General features: G+C 38.7%; 1 protein-coding gene across 2 annotated transcripts in view; it reads right to left on the reverse strand.

The window, feature by feature from the left end:
- Positions 1–239: 239 nt before the first annotated feature.
- HTR4 (5-hydroxytryptamine receptor 4) overlaps positions 240–23,419 on the reverse strand; it is a 212,425-nt gene continuing 189,245 nt past the window's right edge. The window contains exons 7-8 of one of the 2 annotated variants that reach the window (XM_035288086.3): positions 19,193–19,268; positions 240–5,441 (exon numbers count right to left, since the gene is read on the reverse strand). In XM_035288086.3, the coding sequence (XP_035143977.1) occupies positions 19,208–19,268 (61 nt within the window). In that variant the 3' untranslated portion in view covers positions 240–5,441; positions 19,193–19,207. The remainder of the gene's footprint in view (positions 5,442–19,192; positions 19,269–23,419) is intronic. The other variant, XM_002744348.7, reaches the window with a different exon arrangement.

Raw genomic sequence — 23,419 nt, forward strand, 5'->3', positions numbered from 1 at the left:
GCCACTTAACTTGGAAGCACTCCAGCTATGGTTAGCACAGTCTGAGAAAAACAGGCTGATTTTCTGATGCAGGAGATGCTCCATTTACACCCGGGCTGCAGGTAGAATGCAAAAGAAACACTGTGATTCATACAACATCTATAGCATGAAATGCATACGCAGCAACTAAAAAGAAAATTATATGTATTGATGTGAAATGATGTTTAGAGTACACTGTTGAAAAGGCAAGTCGCAGATTATTATATACCAACATCATTTTATTTACATATAAGAACAAAACAGCCATATGTTTTATATGTACATTTATACATATGTAAATGCATAGAAAATGTTCTTGAATTACATAAGCCAAGTGAAATGAGCATTTACTTTTGGGGAAGGTGAGTAGGATTGATTTGGGGTCAAGGAATATTTTGCTGTATCTGTTAATATATAACAAATTTTTACAGTGGATATGGATTGCATAAATATATCATTTGTGTAACCTATAATTTATATAGTCTATAAATGTATAATTTATATGTTTAGAAATAAGATAAACTTAAAGAAGAAGGAAGGAAACACTTTGCTAGAACTGAGAAGTCTGAAATATTTTCAGTCCTGACTTCAGCTTCATATCAGCTCTTGTTCTTGGACAAATCACTTTCCATGTCAAAGTCTTCCCTCTTCTATAAAATGAGGTCAGCAATCCCTCTTCATATGCTGTTATGAGAAGCTTAGAGATCTTATAAAAGTGCACAGAAACTGCACAAAGCCTTCAGTGGTAGGCTGATGCTTACTGAGACCAATGAGAGCATATTCAAATAGTGTTCCAGGTTCCAACCAAGAAATGTGGGGAAGGCAAACTGCCTTCTGCAGGAGCCACGCCCACTAGAGCAGCCTCCATGAGGGCCTGGAATATGAAGGGCCAATGCTTTCTTTGACTCACACATCTTGTTTTTACAGTCTATTGTTGGTTATTCAGTAATCCCAGGTTGCCAAATACTAGAAAGACTAAAAGATCAGTGCAGAAGAGCCTTTCCTGCTGATCATTTACCAGAATCTTCCATTGTTTAAAGATGGGAGTTGAGACTCAGGGAGTGGAAGCAAGAGAAAAGAAAACAAGAAAGAAAGTTAGTGGCAGAGTTCAGACTGGAATAGGCATGTCCAGAGTTCTTTTTCCGGTCCCAGGCTGATGTGGAAAGGAAAAATTCTTTAATCAACCTTGTTCATTGCTCTCTCCTAACACAGTGTCTAACAGGTGAAGGTGGAATGCATACATCCTCATAATAAACACAGTAGCTTAAAACTGGGCCTTATTTAGAATAAGACTGCCTGGCTTTGCATTTCAAATCCACACTTCCCGGGTCTGCTGCCTTGGGCTAGTCACCCTCAGATGTCTCGGCTGAGGTTTGCTCAGCTGTAAAGTGGTGGTAATTTTCATACTAATTTTGTAAGAAATCTTATAAGGATTAAATGAGACAATCCATGTAAAGCAATGACCACAATGCCAGGCAGAAAGAAACTCATTAAATGTCAGTTACTCTTATTACTGCTATTTTATTATTATTAACAACAAAGATATAGGTCTGGGGCAAGCTGAAAGAAAAGGTAGAGAAGGAGAAACCTAATCTGAATCCACTATAACAGTAGTTAAAAATATATGCAGTTTCTTATCCCTTCTCTCCATGTTTCCAAAAATGTAGAATGCAGCTTGTAGCCAAATCACAGTAACTCCTAACGTTTGGAAGCTCATCTTTTGTAAATTATCTTTTGACCCTTCCGACTAACTGAAAGAGCCCCATGCTACATGTAGGGTATTTCTAACAACTCTCCAACACTCACTTCCTTTTTAAACACAGAAACAGAGAATGCACGCTGAGCACTGGCATCTAGTTAAAACTCAATAGCCTTGTTCTCTATTTTGAGTACTGATATAATGTTTTCTTCTAAAATAAATTTATGTAAGTGAAAACTTGAATGGACTTAAATAAAGATATTAAGTAGGTAACAGAATAGGCAGAACACATATTTGGTAAAAATCCTAACAGTGGCCCTTGAATGACCCATGTTGGAGCACTCAACAATCCTACAAACTCAGAAATGATCTCTATTTTGTAGATGAGACAAGTGAAGCGAAGTGTTGGGTAAGGCCCAAAGCAACATGTTGTTCATACTTAGGACGTCAAATCCATTCCTGAATTGTTTGAATTCAAACCAAATATTCAGCCTCAGTTTTCTAAATTAGATGGAAAAGAGATTACAAATTTTGACCAGAAGAGATAAATGCAATAGTCTTTGTTTCCTTCCTAGACTAGGTGTTACAGGATTTTGACCTCAGCAAAGTGAATAGAGAAAAAGAAGTGACAATGGTTTCTCACCAAAGAGAGATCCAACAACAAAGAGATAAATGGGTAGACAGCACAGCACCAAGAAAACATTATTTTTGTTCTTGCTTTTAGACAATATTGAAGGTAATGTAGTTATATCCACTCCCCAGCCCCTCCATAGGTCCCCTCCCTCATCCACCCCATGCCCACTCCTGCAATCCCCAGCTAAATGGCAATTTGCATCAGGAAAGAGCAAGTTAGCAGCATAAGGTGGAAAAGTTGTCAAGACCAAAAGGTGGAGTCTCAGAAGGAAAAGGTTTTTCTACAAGCACATACTTGGGTATCAGTTGAAGAAGTTGGTTTTTATTTTGCTTTCTAGCTGCTAATGGTGATGGCTGGAATGATGCATCCCTCTCTAGTTTTAGAGCTGGAGGGTCTTGTAGCCTGGAGAGTCAAGTGGAAAGGAAGCACAGTGAACCTCCTTTCTCTTAGACATGAGGACAGTCTGTTTGTAGCATTTATCATCCCCAATAATTATCAAGGCCAATCTTGCAGATGTGTCTGCAGCACAACATCCTCTTTCCCAGATGCTTCTCTTCTTGACATGACAGGCTTCCTGGAAGAGGGTGCCCTTCTTAGAGAAGAGGACAAGGTATAGGTCTCCTTTTTCCTTGGACAAGCGATAAGTCTTCTCCTTCTGAGTCTTTCATACATATGCTATATTACCTGGATTTCTAGGCAAGGCTAGCAGCTGCTCACCAGAGAACAAGTCTGGCCCTGTCCTGTAAATCACCAATGTTGGCATTCGATGAATCACTCAGAGCATCCCAGCCCTAGTCCAAAGTGGTAAGAAAGCAAGCTTGTGGGGCTCTCCTCTGCAAAGGACACCCCTTTCTTGACAATGACAAGAGGTACTATTCTTGCAATTGCTGTCTTTTCCCTGATCCAGGGTGCCTGTGACCTCTACAGACACCAACCATGGGCAGGCTCACAGAAGGACACCTAGAGAGTTAAAAAGAGTTCTGTGATATAGTAAGATCTCATATTCCTCCCTATCTCATAATCTTTGTGTCTCCATTGAATCCAAGTTGCCATATAATATGGAAGATCTGCCACTGATAAATAATGTTTTACCTAAGGAAACATGCTTACTAAGCTTCTGGGAAGAGAAGTATTTCATAAGGAAGAAATCCTGTAGTTATGTATATGTGTAGGCATGTATGTATTAAGTAGTAATCCTGTCAACATTGGCAGCATTAAACAAAAGTTTACCAGCAGTCTCAAAGCACTATTATCAGTATTCTTATTATCCCTGTTTTAGTCCTTTCCGAAGAAATGCTTTATGGTTGGAGGAGAAGAGAGACCATTTTTAGAAAGGAGAACTATGAACTTCCAAATTCACTAATCTTTGCCTTTTCCATGAAAAAGAGAAGGAAGAGAATCTACTCTAAGGAGGGAGGGGTATTAATCCTCAACACAGGGAGGCCCTACCAGTGTGGTAACCAATATTGTTTAGTTTGCCCAGGACCATGGAGTTTCCTGGGATGAGGGACTTGAATGCTAAAACCAGAAGGATGATCACCCTAATCCTCTGCGATGTCTGACCATCCCTTCTCACCATATCTGGGCACAGAAAGAAGAGAGAGGGCTGGCGAATGGGTTCTACCTTCATGGAAGAAATGAGTATTAAGGAGGCAATCATGGCATCTGACATCAGTTAAGAAGAAGAAGGATCAATAGAACAAGTAGGAGGGCAAAGAGAACTTGTGAGGTGTAAACTCCTGGCACATCTTTATCTTGCTGTTAAATTCCTGGCATGTCCTCAATCAGAAGCATTTACATATGAACCCCAACATCACCCACATGCCCTGTTTCCTTTGTCTCACTAAAGGAGGACCAGTAGTAAATCCTTTCAATAGGGTTTTAAAAAATCAGCTCAGCAGCCAAAAGCAAGACAGCTTTAAAAATTTGCCATTAGACCCTCAAGCTGAGTATATCATTTACCCCAATATGAAGTAAGATGGTGATTGCTTTGACTGAGAAAAAGAAGCATCTCCATAGGTATTTCAAAAGGGTGAGATGTTGATAAAGGGTGAAGAACAGTCAGTTTCCCTCCCAGACTCTGGTTTATAAGGCCATTCTCAATCAACATTCTCAGGAAAGAAGTAAAATCCTTCTCCCATTTCCATAGAAATAAAGTGAATTCCTAATGACCTCAACACCAATATACCAATAAGAAAATGTCAACTTTAAACACACATGTGTGCATGAACACACACATGCCAGACAAGCTGCAAAGATGCCTTTTAGTAATGGCTGTGAAGCTAAAACCTCAGTAGAATTTCCAAAATCTGGAAAATATTCATGGCTATAGGCCAAAAATCTTGACACTTCACTTGTTACTATGTCAATGCTTCTAGATAGACATCTTGGCATTGACATCAATCTAACTTTATTAGAAGAGCCATAATTAATTCACCCACTAAAGCATGTCCAGAAGAAGATGGCCACAATGGAAAGGAAAGTGGAGATGTTCAGTTTATAGAAAAGACTGAAAGGCATGGTGACAGATTACTCTCTTCCAGTATTTAAGGGCTCTTAGGGGAAAGTGGGGGCTAACTGCATGGCTCCAGATGGAAGCTGGAGTAGCAACAGGTTTGTGTTCCAAGAAAGGAAAAAGATTCCTTATAATTAAAGTTTCTCCAAAATAAAAGGGCCTGAATTAGGAGGCAGTGAGCTCCTATCACTGGAGGTGTATAAGCAGAGATCGACCAACTTTCAGGGATGCAATAGAAGATGCTACTTTTGCTTTGGGTGGGTGGCTGAATCTGAAGATGCCTGAAGTTCCTTCACAACTTTGACATCCTTGATGCTCTGGCCTCAGGTCCCACCCAACACCATCCTCTGTGTACCTGCCATGGGCCCTCAGCCCCTACTGCCTTGTGCCTCACTGGTGGTGATGAGGATCAGGAGTGATGCCAGGGTGACCTGTTCATACAAACATGAATGGGAATGAATGGCTAAGTTGTGAGCCATGTCCTCAATCAGAAGCATGATTCCAGGGATTCTGGGTCATTATGTATGGGCAGTTTCTCGAGTTCCTGATGATGTCCACTGTGCAGAACTGTGTACCTAGAAAGGAAGGAAAGAAGGCATGAGAATTAAACAGGCATGCTTCAACTGCACCAAAGTCAACAGCACTCCGTTTACTCTTGACTTCGTTTCTTTGCATACTTCTGAGGGTATGTGAAGTGGGAGTGGAGGTGGGTGATACTTCACAGAGATAGAAGACCTAATGAACTCCCCCCAGATCGCTTATATTATATGTGGAGAAACTGAGTCCTAGAGGAAACAACAGGCCTTGGGGTGCATAGGAAGTAAGTGGCAGAGCTGGAAGTAGAACCCAGATTTCTTACTGCCCACAAAGTCTGGGGTTCTTGTGTCATTCATCAGAACGAACCCTATGTACCACCTCAAGCTGTGCCTGAATATGCCACATTCCATCCACCAGGGATAGTTTAGGGTTCTGAGTGCTGACTGAGATGAATAAGCCACTCAGCACCTGAAATACAGTGTAACTGAATTTGTTCCTTGGATTCCTTTTGGTGCCATTTGGAACAGTAAATCAATTAGATGAATCAAACAGCAAGTTGACTCTAAGCATCACAGTCAAATTTACTACTTGACAAGTGTTTATTATTTTTCTGCAGTGTCATACAGTTGCACTCAATATCTTAATTGCCTTTAAACGCATCTCGATTGCAGGCGAGTCTCATCATCAGTTACCCAGATTCCAGCATCTGGCAGTCATTCCTATGACATTTCTACAGATTTTAGAAGCATGACCACCACTCATTTCTCTGAGGCCAGTGTCAAGCACTTTCAGTGAGACAAACAAACAAATACCGTCAGCTATTTGGCATTATATATTAACAAAACAACTTGGTGATGGTTTCTCATGACTTACATTAATGCTTTGCTTTGAATTACAATAATTCATTATTGATTTGGATTGACCAACTGGTTTGTACTAAGCCCTCTACATAAATTATTTAATCCCCATAATAGCCCTATGAGATAGTATCGTCACTAAAGAGGTAGTGCTGCTGGCATCTAGTGGGTAGGGACCAGGGATGTTAATCAATGTTGTACAATACATAGCATAGCCTCTCACAATGAAGAATTATCTGGCCCAAAATGTCAACAGTGCCAGGATTGAGAAACCCTAATCTAGAATAACTAGTCTCTTTAGCTGGCTAGAAACAGGTGTTAATTGAGGAACAGGGCCTCAGCGAAGGCCATGAGTCTGAGCTCTCACAGAACCGTCCACCACAGCTGCTGTTGAGAGAGCTGAGCCAAGCGGGTATAACATACAGACCCAAAGCATCTGCTACTGCTAGCCAGATAGGTCAGTGTTAAGAAGAATAAAATAAGAAAGGAGATAGAAAGGGCCAGATCAGCTACCATTAACTAGGGTAGCCAGGAAGGTCCCGGTGAGATGTTCAAAACTTAGGGAAGCTATAGTCCCAGCCAGTGAGTTGCAGATGCTCAGCCTCCAAACCATGCCTTGCATACTTGGCTTTGCCATTCTGCAAACCAAATGTCTGCTTTGTTGGCTGGCTTCTTCTCAGGCTCCATGAACTTGGAGTGTCACCAGGGAGTGGATGTTAGAGAAAGAAAAGGGCTCACTTTTGTGAGCTTTCTGTCTGTTTGTGGTTCCTATAAGCATAATTCCTGGAATGCCTCTTTACCCCAGCAGCAGACGCAGTGCCTTTCTGGAGCAGCGACTGAGTCTGGGTTAGTCTTTCTAATTCTTGCAGAACCAGCCTTGCAGCAGCCCCTCAGAGACATCAGGTTCATCTGGACGGTGCCTCCTTCTACCAAAGGTCTAAGTTTCTGCTCAGCAGGGGTCTCTACTCTAAGTGTCTAAGTTTTTATGATTATTTTATCTATTTCCTCAGCCCTAGAGCTAGTAGTTGCCTCCTGCATTTGCTAACTCCATAATACTTCAGAGTATTCTTTCAGGAGTTAATGACTATATGTCTAGTTAACAACATCTTATGTTAAAATGGTATTTAACATTTCTGTCTCCTAACCGAGCTCTGTGATATATAGTGAGAAATAGAGGCATGCGCATATCTGGGAAAATAACATTCTGGGTACAGGGAACAGCAGATGCAAAGGTCCTAAGGCTCAATCCTGCCTGGCATATCTGAAGAACAGCAAGGATGCAGCAGGTTGAGGCAGAAAAATTAAGGGGAGGGATGAAAGGAGTTGAGGTCAGTAAAGTAGTCGGGGCCAAGGGGGCGTGGGTGGGCTTGAAAATCCCTATAAGGCTATGGCTTTTACTACATGTGAGGGGTCTAAGCAGATCACCGACACGGTCTGAATGGACCTCTCAGTAGGCTCCCTCTAGATGCTCTATTGTGAGTATATGGGATGGAAGTAGGGTGTGGACAGTGACACTAATTAGGAGTTTACAGTAATAATGTAGGTGAGAAAAGACAGTGTCTGGGTCCAGGAGGTAACTGTAAAAGTGGTGAGGAATGGTCAGACTCTGGATACAGAAATATAACTCCCAGTAACCATTTTTTGTTGTACTGAATTCTGCAAAAGGGTTAGCCTTCGCAACTTTTCTCAGGCTCTGTCATGTGTGTTTATTTCCCTTGTCTTGTCTCATCAGCTAGAGGGCTGAGTTATGTGGCATAGTGACCAAGACCCTCACTTGAGTCAAGCAAACCTAGTTCCCATCTCAGGCTCTCCCACTTGCCAGCTTTGTGACATTTGACAGCTTGTTTAATCTCTCTATGCCTCACTTTCTATACCTCTGTAACTGAGGGTAATGATACCTGCTACATAGCTTTGCTCTGTGGTTTAAATAATATAATGTAAGAAAAATATTAACACAGGGTCTGCCACATAGAAGCTCGATATACTTGAAACTAAAATTATTTTACTTTTTAATCTTAATTTTTCTATTTTATTGAGATTAAAATGTACTACTTACCAGATTTGTGACATTTGGCAAGTTATTTAATCTCTCTATGCCTCACTTTGCTCTTCTGCATTTAGTTAAGTGTAAGTGATGATGATGATGATGATGATACTGATGATGATGATACTGATGATGATGATGACTATGATGATGTACATAAAGCCTTAATGGCTTAGAAATAGTTTTCTCTTTTATTTCCTTTATGGATGAAACTTAACTGGCCTCAAGATATAGAAGCCTCCCGGATTTTGCCTTTCCCTTCTCCCTTTTTTAGAATCACAAATCCTCTTTTGGCAAATATGCGTACTAAAGCAACACCAGTTGATTTCGTTATCCACAGACTCCTTTTATAATCACAGGAACTCTGCAGGCCAGGCAAGGCAGGTGATAAGACTGGTATTAAACAGAAGAGAGAAGTGGGACATAGGAGCAGCTGAGTGAGTCTCCTGAGCATCATGGTGGGTGAGTGCAGGCCTGGCCAGGACCAAGGCCATGCGCCCCTTGCCATTGCTCTTGCCCCTGAGCAGTACTGCTTAATGACTTCTGTGTGAGTTTTCAAAACAGGGCTCAGGACCAAACAGCCGTAGGAAATGGGGCTGCACTTCAGAATCTGAGGTGCAGCGATATCCCTGAATTAGATGTGTATGCAGGAGAAACCTCAATGACAATACTAAGAAATTATGCACAGCTCAATTTACTAAGAAATTAGGATGTATGCCAAGTATGATTTTTGGTAATTACATACATTATTCCATTTATACAATTTACTTTTTACACCCACTAAGTGATAGGCACTCTACTTAGACTGATCTGATAGATTAGAAAACTGAGGCTCAGAACAGTTATGCAGGTTATCTAAGATTACAATGTGCACGGTGCCCTTAAACTCAAAACGCACTCCCAAACCTTTGTCCTGTTCTATGGTGAATAGATCACTTTCACTGGTGAGCAGTGGCACCTTCTCCTACACCCAGTTCACAGGAAAAAAGGTATCCTTGTTGAGAAGGCAACCAGACATTTTGACCACATAAGAAGATGAGCTGCCGTGGAATGTAGGCAACCTCTATCACAGCCTGCTTTTCACACATTTCTCCTCATAAGCATCTGTTTCTCATGTGCTAATGAGTCACTTGTCAGGAATAACTAGAAAAGAAGTGTGGGAATGGAGCGGATATTGCAAGTGGAGGTTCCCTTTATCCAGAGGGCAGTTGAAAGGCAACAACTCTCTGTGGATATGAGAGTAAGAAGACGGGCACGTTTTCCAGTTACAGTTTACCCTTGAACAATGTCGGGGTTAGGGTTACTTATCCCCCTGTGCAGTTGAAAATCTGCATATAAATTTTAACTCCCCTAAAACTTAAATACTGGTAGTTTACTATTGACTGAAAGCCTTACTGATAACATGGTCAATTAATGTGTATTACTTCTAATACAGTAAGCTGAAGAAAAGAAAATGTTATTAGGAAAATCATAAAGAAGAGAGCATATATTTACTATTTATTAAGTGGAAGTGGACCATCATAACAGTCTTCATCCTCAACATCTTCACATTGAGGAGGCTGAGGAAGAGGAGGAGGAGGAGGAGGAGGAGGAGGAGGAGGAGGGGTTGGTCTTCCTGTCTCAGGCGTGGCAGAGGCAGAAGAAAATCCACGTGTAAGTGGACCCACATGGTTCAAACCCATGTTGTTCAAGGCTCAACTGTACAACATTTGAGTGGTTCTTCTTACCGTGGTATGGTGGCTGATAGACACAGAAAGGAGGAAGTAGTCCAAGCTTTCCTTAGCAGGAGGCTAGCACGTCCCAGTTGGAGTCTGGCTCATAGAGACATTCCCTGGGGTTGAGTATTCCAAGTCTCCATGAGTCAAGCACATATTTTTAAGTTGGTATCTTCACTTTGGTAATAAATAAATAAATAAATAAATAATAGGAATAGATTTGGGATCATTTGGTTGGCCACCTTCTAAATTTACATTGCCTTGTGTGTTCAGAGCTCACAGTTGCATTCATGCCCATTCTGCTGTTGCTGGCTAACTTCATGTACTGTCTCTAACTGGAATGTACAAACCTCCAGCAGTCTGTAGGCACATTCACGGGGATCTAGACACCCTCAATTTGGGAAATATTGAGAGAAAAGAAAGCACAGTGTACTGCAGGGAAACTGAATAGCATTCAAATCCCAAATTACCATCTACTAGTTATGTGGCATGGTCAAATAAGTAACGCCCACCTCCTTGACACCTTTGCTGTGACAATGAACATCTACAAATGCCTTAACAGATGGGCTGGCACACAATGGATGGAGAAATCTTCACTGGTAAGTAAAACAAGATTCAGAAAATGTGACTTTCCTAGGGTCAAATAAATAAATAAATACGGAATACTTAAGAATACAGGTTCTTGAGGCAGAATGCCTTGGTTCAAATCCTGGCTCTGCCTTTTACTAATTTTGTAAATTACCACAAATGTTCTGGCTCATTGTAGACATTAAATGAAATAATGTACATATAATGTTTATTAGAATAGTGCCAGCCAAAAAGTAATGTCCATTTGGTGATGCTCAGTAAATATCTATTGGTATTGCTCTTAATCTGATGATTGAGGTAGAACTGGAACTCAGTACAAAGTTCCCAATTCAGTGCAGAAACCCTTTCCTTGGTAACTGAACAGACGTTTGTTCACTTGTTAATTGATCGCAGAGCTAAAGAAACCTTAACCCTGTGATCAATTAAGGTCATTTAGAGCAGTCTGCATTTGGGAATTAGTAGTATAATAAGAACCCCTGCCTGCCTAGCCTGGCGTTATCTGTAAATGGCTTCACAGATAAAGAAACAGCTTCAGAAAGAGACAATCATCTGTTAGAGTGGCAAAAGTCTCCCAGTTCCATTTGGTGTGAGATCTTACTTGCCTTCCACAGCTGCTCTGGTGGAAAGACAACTCTAGATGAGTGGTTATACCTGGGCAGTTTCACATCTAATAAAAAAAAACTGCTGTTTCCCAAGCAACAGTAATGCAAAAGGCAACTCCCTTCAAGCTGGGTTGCTTCTCCCATTTGTATTAATTTACTCAAACATGACGGGAGCCACATTAGATTTGGTAATTACCTGAGTCTACAATTCATTCACTGAGCAATTAGCATCGCACTTAGAGCAGCCTGGATGTGCTAATTAGTAGGGTAATAATAGCTCCCTCTGCCTGCCCAGCTTGGCATTATCAGGAAATGATTAGACTTTATTATACACCACCCCAGCCTTCTACAAGGCAGCATTCACACACACTGGGTGAGCAGGGAGGTTTGCAAGATGTTTTAAATATTAAAATATAAAGTGCCTTGGTTTAAAGAGATTCAACACTAAGGCAGAGTTTCACAAAAGCCAGAGCTCTATTAGCGAAAAACAAAGATTTTACGGTTGGTGTATTTTCCATCAACACAAATCCTAGGCATTTATTTATTTAGCTACTTATTTACTTAAAATATTTTTTTTGAGTGCCTACAACAGTCCAGGCACAATACCATGCCTTGGAGATATCAGAGTGGAGACACAGTCCCTGTCCTTATGGAGTGAGCAGTGTTGTGTTAGAGACCCACAGCCAGCCATGAAATTATAGCTCAAGAAGTGTCAGAAGTGAGAGGTATTTGGTGTTGTTAGTAGAGCATGTCAGAGGGGGATGAGATCTCAGTTAGTGGGTCAGGGTTCTGTGACTGAGGAAGCAATAGGAGACGAGAACTGAAAACTGGGTAGGGGCTCACCAAGCCAGAGGAAGAGAATACAGGCAAAGGGACCAGCAAGAGCAAAGCCCACAGTCTCAGAGACATGCCCATGCAGTGAGAGGGGAATAAAGTTGTCATCAACCTAAGATGAGGTTGCACAGTCAGCAAGGACCCACCACACTCAGGACCATTGTCTTCATCCTAATAGCAATAGGATGCCAGCCAAGGTCATGAGCAGAGTAAGTTCATGAAGACTTTATGTTTCTAAGAAACATTCTGGCTGTGGTGTGTAGAATGGACTGAAGTGAGGTTGGAGTGAAAGCACAGAGGTAAATTAGGAGGTGTACTAGCTTCCTGTTGCTGCCATAACAAATTACACAAACTTAGTGACTTCAAGTAACACAAATTTATTATCTCATGTTTCTGGAGCTTAGAAGTACTGTATTGAGAAGTAATTGGATTCAGGATATAGCTTCAAGGTAGAGCTGACAGGGCCTGCTGATGCACTGAATGTAGGAGCAGTGAGGACATTCCAGGCATGGGCGTGGAGTTGGCTTCACTCACTGATAGACTGTTAGAGGCTCTGGGTGGACAAGTATATGAGAGACAAAACTCTGGGGACAGGGGGTGCCAATAATAGGGGACCTCTCATTTTTGTAAGTTTCACCTTCAGGAACTCAACCATATTTCACAGTAAATATCAGAGAAAAATCCTTTCATGCTTCTGACAGGGAGGAGGTGGGAAGTAATTATTTTGAAATAGTCCAGAGCATTCTGTTCTTAATGAGGTCTACCCTCAGGAGAAATGATTTAGCAAAGCCTAACCTATTAGATTTTTCTCCGAGCCCAGCTGACCTTGGGGGAAGGGAAATATCCAACTCCAGCCACCGAAAGCCATCACATACACCAAAGGGGTGACAAATTAAGAAGCACATGTGAAGTTCACCGCCCAGAAGCACAGGCTCTCTAGAAGACAGAGAATTAATCATAGGACTATAGACAATTTCCATGCTCCCATACCTTTACACCATGTCAGTAGATAGTAAGCCTGTTTACTAAAGTGTCTTTTACCAAAGACATTTTGTCTAGCTATCAAGAAAAACTTACAAGCTGTACTAAATGGCAAGAAAAATAGTTGGAAAGGTCAACTTAAGCATCAGAACCAGAATCAGATATGGGAGGGATGTTGAAATTATCAGACTGGGGACTTAAAACAACTGTGATTAATATGCTGAGGGTCTAATGGAAAAAGTAGATGGCATGCAAGAACAGATGAGTAATGTAAACAATAAGATGGAAATTCTGAGAAAGAACCAACTAGAAATGCTAAAGATCAAAAGCACTGCCACAAAAATGAAGACTGCATTTGATGGACTTATTAGTAGACTAGACATTGTTGAGAAAAGAATCTCTTAGCTTTCTGATATCTTAATAGAAACCTACAAAACTGAGAAGAAAAAAAATACAGAACAGAGTACCCAAGAACTGTGCAACAACTAAAAACAAGTGCACCACGAGTGTACCAGTAAAAGAAAAAAAAAGAGAAAGAAACAGAAGAAATATTTCATGGAGAATAAATGATCATGGAGAATTTCCCTGCAAATGAATGTCAGATGCCAAACTACAGATCCAGGAAGCTCAGAGAATACCAAGCAGGATAAATGCCAACAAAATTATGACTAGGCATTTCATATTCCAACTAAAGAAAATCAAAGATAAAAAATTCTGACAAAAAGCCAGAGTGGAAAAATACTTATAGAGGAGAAAAGATAAAAATTGCATCCAATTTCTGAGAAATCATGCAAGAAAGAAAAGAGTCGAGTGTAATGTTTAAAGTGTTGAGAATAAAAAAAAATGGCAACCTGGAATTCCAACCCTGTGAAATTATTCGTCTAAAGTAAAGAGAAATAACTTTCTGGGACAAAGGGAAATTGAGATAAATTGTTGTCAGTATACCTGCCTTACAAGAAAAAATGTTGAGACATTATTTAGATTAAGGGAAAATAAACATGCCATATTCTCAGTTTTACGTAAAAAAGGAAGAGTATCAGAGAAGGAATAAGTGAAGTAAAATAATGGACTTTTTATTCTTAATTGATCAAATAAATAACGTTGTTCAAAATAATAATAGCAATAATGTATTAGTTATGTATGCTTTTATGCTCCTTAATGTGGTTACATCCTGATAAGCCCATCATAAAGTTGAAAAATTGTTAAGTTGGAACATCATAAGCTGGTGACTATCTGTACATATGTTTATGTATAAATGAAATAAATGACAGCAATAAAATAAGGGATGAGAAGGGAAATTATGACTATTTTGTCATTGTAAGGCATTTAATCTACCAAAAAGTTGTATACTGTTATTCGAAAGTGGACTTGAATTAGTTATTAAATGTGTTTTGCCAACTCTAGAGCAACCACTAAAAAAAGTAAAATTACAAGTTAAATTGATATGATAGAAAAGAAAGAAAATGGAATAATATAAAATGCTTATTTAAAACCAAAAAGGTAGAAAAAGAGAAGAAAAAAATAAGGACAAAGAGCAAGGGCAACAAATCAAAGACAAATAATTAATTTAGCTGTATTAAAAATCAATTTGATTGACAATGGTATAAATACACCCATTAAAACTATATGTTGTGTATAAGAAACCCACTTTAAATATAAAGACACATATGGACTAAGAGTAAGTGGGTGGAGAAAGATACACCAAGCTAATATTAATCAAAATAAAATGAGAGCAGTTATATTAATTTTAAACAGAACACACTTCAGAGCAGAAAAGTTATCAGGGATAAAGAGGGACATTCATAGTAATAAAGGGGTCGGTTCTCCAAGAAGATACAATAATCCTTAATATTGCATACACCTAAGAACAGAACATCAAAATACACAAGGTAAAAACTAAGAAGTGCAAGGAGAAATAGATAAATTCACGATAGTAACTGCAGACTTCAAAAGTTTCTATCATAAATGAACAGATCTAGAAGGCAGAAAATTAGTTAAGGAGCATAACTGGACTCAACAGCACTATGAAACAATAAAATTTATATCACTAGACTACCTTACCCAACAAGAGCACAATAGACATTCTTCTCAAGTTCATATGGAACATTCACCAAGATATTTCACATTCTACATAAAACATACCTTAACAAATGTAAAAGAATAGAAATTACACAATGCTCTCAGACAACAGTGGAATTAAAGTAGAAATCAATAACAGAAAGAAAGGTGGAAAATCCTGAAATCCTTGGAGATTCAATAACACACTTCTAAATAACATAAGGATGAAAAAGAAATCTCAAAATAAGTTATAATGTATTTAACTCATAAAATACTTTATGATTTAAGAAGAGGAAAATAAATCCAAAGTAAGTAGTATGAAATAATACCAATTAGGGGAGAATTCAGTGAAACTGAAAATAAGAAATCCATAGAGAAAGTCGATGAAACCAAAAGCTAGTTCTTTGAAAACATCAGTAAAATTGATACATTTCTAGTCAGTCTGAACAAAAATAGAGAGAAAGAAAAAGAACAACAATTACTAATATAAAAAATGAAAGAAGTGACATCACTATAGATACCATGGACATTAAAGGGATAATCAAAAATAATAAAGTACTACAAAATACTCTATGCCCACAAATTTGATAACCTTGATGAAACTGATCAACTCTTTGAAAGACACATTCTGCCAAAACTCACACAAGAAGAAATAGACAATATGAATAGGCTTATATATATAGTAAAGAAATTGAATAAAAATTAATAACCTTTCAAACCAGAAAGCACTAGGCTAAGATGGGTTCACAGGTGAATTCTACCAAACACAGAAGGAAGAAATTACACCAATTCTCTATCATAAATAGAGAATCGTTTCAGAAGATACAAGAAGAGAGAATAATTTCTGCCCCTTTCTTTGAGTTTAGCACTGTCCTGTACTTAAATCAAAAACATTGAAAAAAACAAAAAACCCTATAAATCAATAACACTTGTGGGCATAGATGCAAAAATCATCAACAAAATATTAGCAAATCAAGTCTAGCAGTGTATACACAGAATTGTCTACCCAACTAAGTGGGATTTATCTCAGGTATACAGGGCAAATACAACTTATTTTGATATAGAAAATTGACACAAAACCCACAGCCAAAACCATGCTTAATGGTGAGAAAAAGATTTCCCCTAAAATCAGAAATAAGGCAAGGATGTCCTCTGTCACCAATGCTTTTCAAGATTGTACTGGAAGTCCTAGCTAACACAATGGGACAAGACAAGGAACAGAAAACCAAACACCACATGTTCTCACTATAAGTGGGAACTGAACACTGAGACCACATGAACACAGGGAAGGGAACAACACACACTGGGGCCTGTCAGTGAGGGTGGACCAGAAGAGGGAGAGCATCAAGGTAAGTAGCTAATGCATGCACCTTAATACCTAGGTGTTGGCTTGATAGGTGCAGAAAACCACCATGGTACACGTTTACCTATGTAACAAACCTGCACATCCTGCACACATATCCTGAAACATCAAATAAAATTTTTTAAAAAGAAAAGCAATACAAATTGTGAAGAAAAAAATAAAAGTTTCTTTGTAGATGATACAATTATGCTCATCCAAGTAGAATATACAAAAGGTTTCACAAAATAATCCTAAAACTATGAAGCAATTATAGCAAGTTTGCAGGATACAAAAGTCAATCAGTTTTCTATGTACTAGCAAGAACAAGTGGAATTTGAAATTAAAAATACATTACTATTAACATTAGTATAAAAAGAAATATTTTGATGTAAATCTAACCAAATATGTACAAGATTTATATGAAGAAAACTACAAAACTGATGAAAAGTATCCAATAAGAACATAAATGGAGATATAGTTCATGCTCATGGATAGAAAGACTGAATATGGTCACGATTTCAGTTTTACCCAAATTGATTTATAGATTTAATACATTTCCAGTCAACATCCCAGTGAGGTTTTTTTGTTGTTGTTGGGTTTTTTTTTGTTTGTTTGTTTGTTTTTTTGTGGACGCAGAAAAACTGATTCTAAAGTTTATATGAAAAGGCAAAGACACAAAACAGCTAACACAATATTGAAGGAGGACAATAAAGTCAGAGGACTGATACTACCCAACATCAAGACTTAATATACAACTCTGGTAAATGAGGCAGTTGTATATCTTCAGCCAAAGAATAGACAAAGAGATCAATAAAAGAGTATAGAAAGCCCAGAAGTAGACCAAAGTAAATACAGTCTACTTATCTTTAACGAAGTAGCACAGGCGATACAATGGAAAAAAGATAGCATTGTCAACGAATGGTGGTAGAGCAGCTGGACACTGACATGCAAAAAAAAAAAAAAAAAAAAAGAATCTAGACACAGACCTTATATCCTGCAGAAAAAGTAACTCAAAATGCATCATACACTTAAATATAAAATAAAAACCATAAAAATTCAATGAGATAGCATAGGAAAATATCTAGATGGCTGTTGGTTTGGCGACAACTTTTTAGATATAACAGCAAATGTACAATTCATGAAAGAAATAATTGATAAGGCAGACTTTATTAAAATAAAAAATTTTGCTCTTTGAAAAACATGGTTAAGAGAATGATAAAGCAAGACATAGGCTGGGAGAAAATATTTGCAAAAGACATGCCTGATAAAGAACTATTATCCAAAATGCACAAAGAACTCTTACAATTCAATAATTACAAAATGAACAGCCTAATTTTAAAAATGGGCCAAAGACCTTAACAGACACCTCACCAAAGAAGATATATAGATGGCAAATAAGCATATGAAAAGAAGCTGCACAGATATCTTCAGGGAATTGCAGATGGAGATGAGATATCACTACACACCTATAAGAACAGCCAAAATTCATCATACTGATAGCATCAAATGCTGCCAAAAACGAGGAGCAACAGTAATTCATACATGATTGGTTCAAATGCAGAATGGTTTATCCACTTTGGAAGACAGTTTGTCAGTTTTTTTTTTTACAAAACTAGACATACTGTTATCATACAATCCAGCAATTGAGCTCCTTGGTACTTACACAAAGGAGTTGAAAATGTCAATACAAAAACCTGCACACATGTTCATAGGAGCTTTATTCACAATTGGTAAACTGGAAAGCAACCAGAAAATTTTTCAGTAGGTGAATGGATAAATTGCTGTGCTTCTGACAATGGAATATTATACAGCACGAAAATGAAATGAGCTATCAAACCATGAGCATACATGAAGGAATCTTAAATGCATATACTAAGTGAAAGGAGCCAATTTGAAAAGTCTATGCACTGTATCATTTCAATAATATGACATTCTGGAAAAGGTAAAATTATTGAGAAAATAAAAAGATCAAGGTTGCCAGACGTTGGGATTGCGGAGGAGGAGGAAGAGATAAACAGGCAGAGCACAGAGGCTTTTTAGGGCAATGAAATTATTCTATAAAATACCACAATGGTACATACATGTCATTATGTGTTTCTCCAAGCCCATGGAATGTACAATACTAAGAATGAACTCTAATGTAAACAATGGACTCAGGGTGATAATGATGTGTCAATACAGGTTCATCAGTTGTAACAAACTTACCACTCTGGAGGAGGATATTGATAATTGGGGAAACTGTGCCTATGTGGGGTAAGGAGGCATATAGGAAATCTCTGTACCTTCCCCTCAATTATGCTGTGAACCCAAAACTATTCTAAAAAGTAGTCTCTTTAAAAAACTTTTTTTAAAAAGTACCTTATTTAGTTACAATCAATTGTTTAAGGAGTATGACGGAGTCCACCACTTACAGCCAAGAAGATAATGAATTGGAGCACTAGGGGTAATCCAGATGAGAGACCTTCTAAGAATCACATTTATACTGGGTGACTTCAGTCAGCTCCATCACAGTGCTCATCTCCCACAGGGCTTGTGAAGGCTGTGCTCCCAAAACAGGGAAGAAGCTGGACACATCATTAAAAAATTTAAAAATAGGAAATTAAATAAACAGCCAAAACCATATTAATCTGGGCTTGACAGGTCTGTGCCAACAAATGTGCCCCCTTAACTTTGTCCTATGAGGACAGAAGTATAAACAGACACTTAAGGATATTTTGTAGAAAGAAATAATAGGCAGACACAGACTCACTAGACAGTGACAGACTTACAGAGCACTTTCAGAGTTAGACAGGAACTGGTCTATTGCAGAAGAGCAGGAGGAAGCTGGAGACAGGGGAACAGCCACTTTTAGTTGAAACAGAAAACAGCCACAGATGAGGGAGAGCCAAGCAGAAGTTGGGAAACAAAAAAGAAAGAAAACATAGAGATTAGTAGACACGTGATCTCAGCCTAAATGAGCCTGCCAATATTCTTAAAGTGCTTTTAGAGGAGGATAAGCAGGGGAGCATAATTATTGCATAACATGGTTATGCCACACTCTATGTCTAAAAAGCACATTTAAGTTAGTGTTTCATTTGAGTCTTACAACACCTTGGGATGTTCACATGGCACATTCCTACCTTAATTTACCAAGTAAGGAAACTCAGCCTCCCCTTCCCTCCTGTAGCTAATCTTCATAATGTGTATATATTGAAGACTCTTTGAAAATATAGTTGAATATATATATGGCCACTTCCTTCAGACAGTCATCTCTGACCATCCCAACGTGATACTCTCCTTTCTTCTTTTAAACAAACAGCACTTTCTGCAATTCGTTTAACAATACAAGCCACTGTGGCATGTTAAATGCAACTGCACATGAATTGAAATAGCATGCTTTCAGATAAATTACATGCCTTTTGGGGAAAGGAGCCATGACTTACTCATTCAGCACAATTAGGTATTTCACTGACCACTAACTGAGCAATGGTGCTGAGAGCCAAATGTCCAGAATTCTAATCTCGTTTCCATTAAGTAGCCTTGCAACCTCAGACCTCTGTATGGTTCTATTTTCACATCTACACATAGAGACAATAACAGTACCCTCTGTCAGTGAGTTATGGTGAAGTAAGTCATGTTCATCATGTATACATAATGCCTGGCATTACATTTATAAATATCACTGAGTGTCACTTGAATCAAACTTTAAGTTAAATATATAATTGTTAATTTAGACCTCCAATTTTTTCTTCCTTCAACTGGATTTGTTTTGTATTTCATTAACCTGATGATATGCCTTGGTATCCTGAACTAACAAAGCTCTCTAAAGGTTACCATCTGAAAACTATGTGTATTTTATGAAAATTTCCAATTTCAGTAATTCATATGACAATGTCAAAATCTAAGAAAGAAACTCAAAACTTTCAATGGGCTCTAAGTAATCATTTGAAAATTTAAATATCTGAGTATCTGTATGTCATGCTTCTCTGAAAATTAAACCTCAAGGCAACAGATTCATTCACCCAAATAACAGAAGGACTGTCGAATTTTTGTGCACAAAGGATATCCAAAACCACTCCTTCTCTCTTTATCTCCCACAGTTAAATGGTGCTGAATGTTCCTGTGTGGGGCTAGAATTACACATGGGATAATATTATAAATTATTACAAATCACCAATATTTGGCAGATATATGTTATTTTATTGAACCTTAATAATTATATAATTATGATCCTAACGTTTACATACCTACTTAATATTTCTTACTAAAGTCACTTAATAATGTTGTTTTATTTGGATATAACCCTTAAAGAGTTTAATGACTGAACTTTTAGTGTGCATTGTGTAGATAACAGAGACATGTCTGAAAGTGGTGATCAAATTCTGGCAAAAAAAAAAAAAATCAAACCTTTTTGTGTGAAATTTTCAGAAGAAGATATCAAGCTTATGAATGAACACTTGTTTGCACCACAACACACTCTAAAATGATAAATGTGATTAATGTCACACAATAATGTTAAGATGAAATTTAAGGTATTACTATAAAACCAAAATTTAGATTTTCAGAACTGTCATGTGTATAACATGCCTTATCCACAGTCCCCCATTCATGTCAACTTTGCTGAATTAACAACGTAGTTTTCCTGAGACCTCTGGCTGTTTGTATTTTTCACTGGATGGAATGACCACATAAAACCACACCAAGTTTAACCTATGTTTTTACATATAGAGATTGTCAGTTACGTTTGTATTGCAAACCATAGCTGTATAAAGCCCTTGGGCATCTATTATTGTTTCCTACTCAGCACAAATGCTTGAAATTGCTACTGTGAAGGTTGGAACAGAAAAGGAATGTTACACATTTCTCCCAATCCCCACTTCCCAGAATGTAGAAAACTTTAAATGACCATGGCAGCCTATGCTAAAAGGTCAATATTTCCATTCTTAAGTTCAGATATGTTTGGTACAGTCAGGACTTTAGCCTATCAGCCTGGGGTAGAGCTGAGGTAGGTCAGAGGCCTAGCAAGCAGCACATGTGGCCGTTGTCTTAGCTGTTGTATGGATGGTGATGTGACGGGCCAGGGATTGGCTGGTGGTTAGCCACCTGCCTGGCAGCAGGTGTTAGGAAAACCCAAAGCCAAGAAGACAGGGCTTATGCAGCCAACAAAAAGAAGAGGTCAGCAGAGAGATGGGATCCCAGAACACGGGCTCAGAGTGCTTCAAACACCTGGATAACTCCCAGACCTGCTTTGAGTTTCTAAGAACCCCGGCTTTCCCTATTACTTCTATCTCCTGTACCCTGGCAAGAACTCTTGGCAACTTAAAATGGTCTTATCTACAAATATCGAGTTGTAAGACCTTATACTTGTTTGCCTTTGCCCTAGAAGGAAGAACTACATCTATTTTACCGTAGGGACCCATAGGAGTGTCTTTCTAGGCAGAGAGGTCATCTTGTCCTCTTCCTCAGACTGACAGCTCTGTGTCTTCTGGACAACAGTTGGGGAACAAGTCTCAGAACTGCTTCTAAGCACAGCTTACTTCCATCATTGGAAGCAGATGTCATCTGCTTATCCTCGTATGGCAAAACACTGTCTACAAATGTATTTTATTTATTCTGCCCTATACATCAAGGACAATGCTGAAGATTCTTGATATGGTTTGGCTGTGTCCCCTCCTGAATCTCCTCTTGAATTGTAGTTCCCATAATCCCCATGTGTTGTGGGAGGGACCCAGTGAGAGGTAATTGAATCATGGGGGTGGTTACTCATGATAGTGTGTCAGTACTAATGAGACCTGATGGCTTTATAAGGGGCTTTTCCTTCTTTTGCTAGGGACTTCTGCTTGCCACCATGTGAAAAAGGATGTGTTCACTTCCCCTTCCACCATGATTGTAGGTTTCCTGAGGCTTCCCCAGCCCTGCAGAACTGTGGGTCAATTAAATCTCTTTCCTTTATAAATTATCCAGTCTCGGGTATGTCTTTATTATCAGTGTGAAATGGACAAATACACCTCTTAAACATAATTTTTATTATTTTTGCAGCAACAATACCAGGAAATGCAAATTTACACACCACTCCACAATAAAGTCTATTTGAATCTCCTGACTTAAAAAAAAAAATCTGAGCTAAAGTCGGTTTAAGTACTATAGAAACAACAGGGTAATATGAAGATATAATGATTCCTTTTATAAACTAACTTCAAAATGTTAGCTTTTTTTTATAGTAGCAACTCACTCTGTACCGCTATGATCTTAACTTTGTTTAAACATCAATCCTTGTGCACACTTTGCTTAAATGAGTCTTGCCCTAGTCTTTGGCCTACACCAAATAATAAAACAGTTCTGATCTGACTACACAAGCTCTTCTGTCAAAAATGTCCTGGCTCCTCACCCGAACATTTCTCCAGTCCAAATACCTCTGCTTGTCTCTAGTGGCAGGCTGAGTCCTGGCACATTCTGAGGCCAGCTTTGCCCTGGGTAAGAACCATTAGAAGGTTGTTGTCTGCTGCAATGTATCTTTCTCTGCAGCATAAACAGTAAGTTCCTACATGGGGGTTGTGTTTGTTTGGTCAGGGCTTCATCCATTAAGCTTGGTCATCAGCAGTTAGCTGTTTACAAATGCAGTCCTGATAGCAAATGGCTGGAATCCAATTATCTCAGCTTCCTGTCTGCATAACCATGCCAGGGAGGAGCATAGTCATGTTTGCCTGCCTTGTCAGGCTCCTAGGATGCAATGTATATTGTTTGGAGAAAACTAACAAGCAACAGATCCTCAGATATTTTGATGGAGAGACAGCATGGTGTGGAAAAAGGACACACTGGTCCAGAATGCAAAATCTCTGGCACTAGTCCACATTCCGCCTCTTCCTGGCTGAGTATCTAACTCTTCATTTCTCCAAGCTTCATTTTCTCATGTATTAGAGGGAAATCATAACAGCAACCACGGGGTGGTTGGGAGCTTCTGGTGAGATGATGTATGTGAAAGAGCTTTGAAAAGTATAATGATGATAATGGTGATG

This window comes from Callithrix jacchus, chromosome 2 (genome assembly GCF_049354715.1).
Source record: "Callithrix jacchus isolate 240 chromosome 2, calJac240_pri, whole genome shotgun sequence".
Taxonomy (NCBI): Eukaryota; Metazoa; Chordata; class Mammalia; order Primates; family Cebidae; genus Callithrix; species Callithrix jacchus.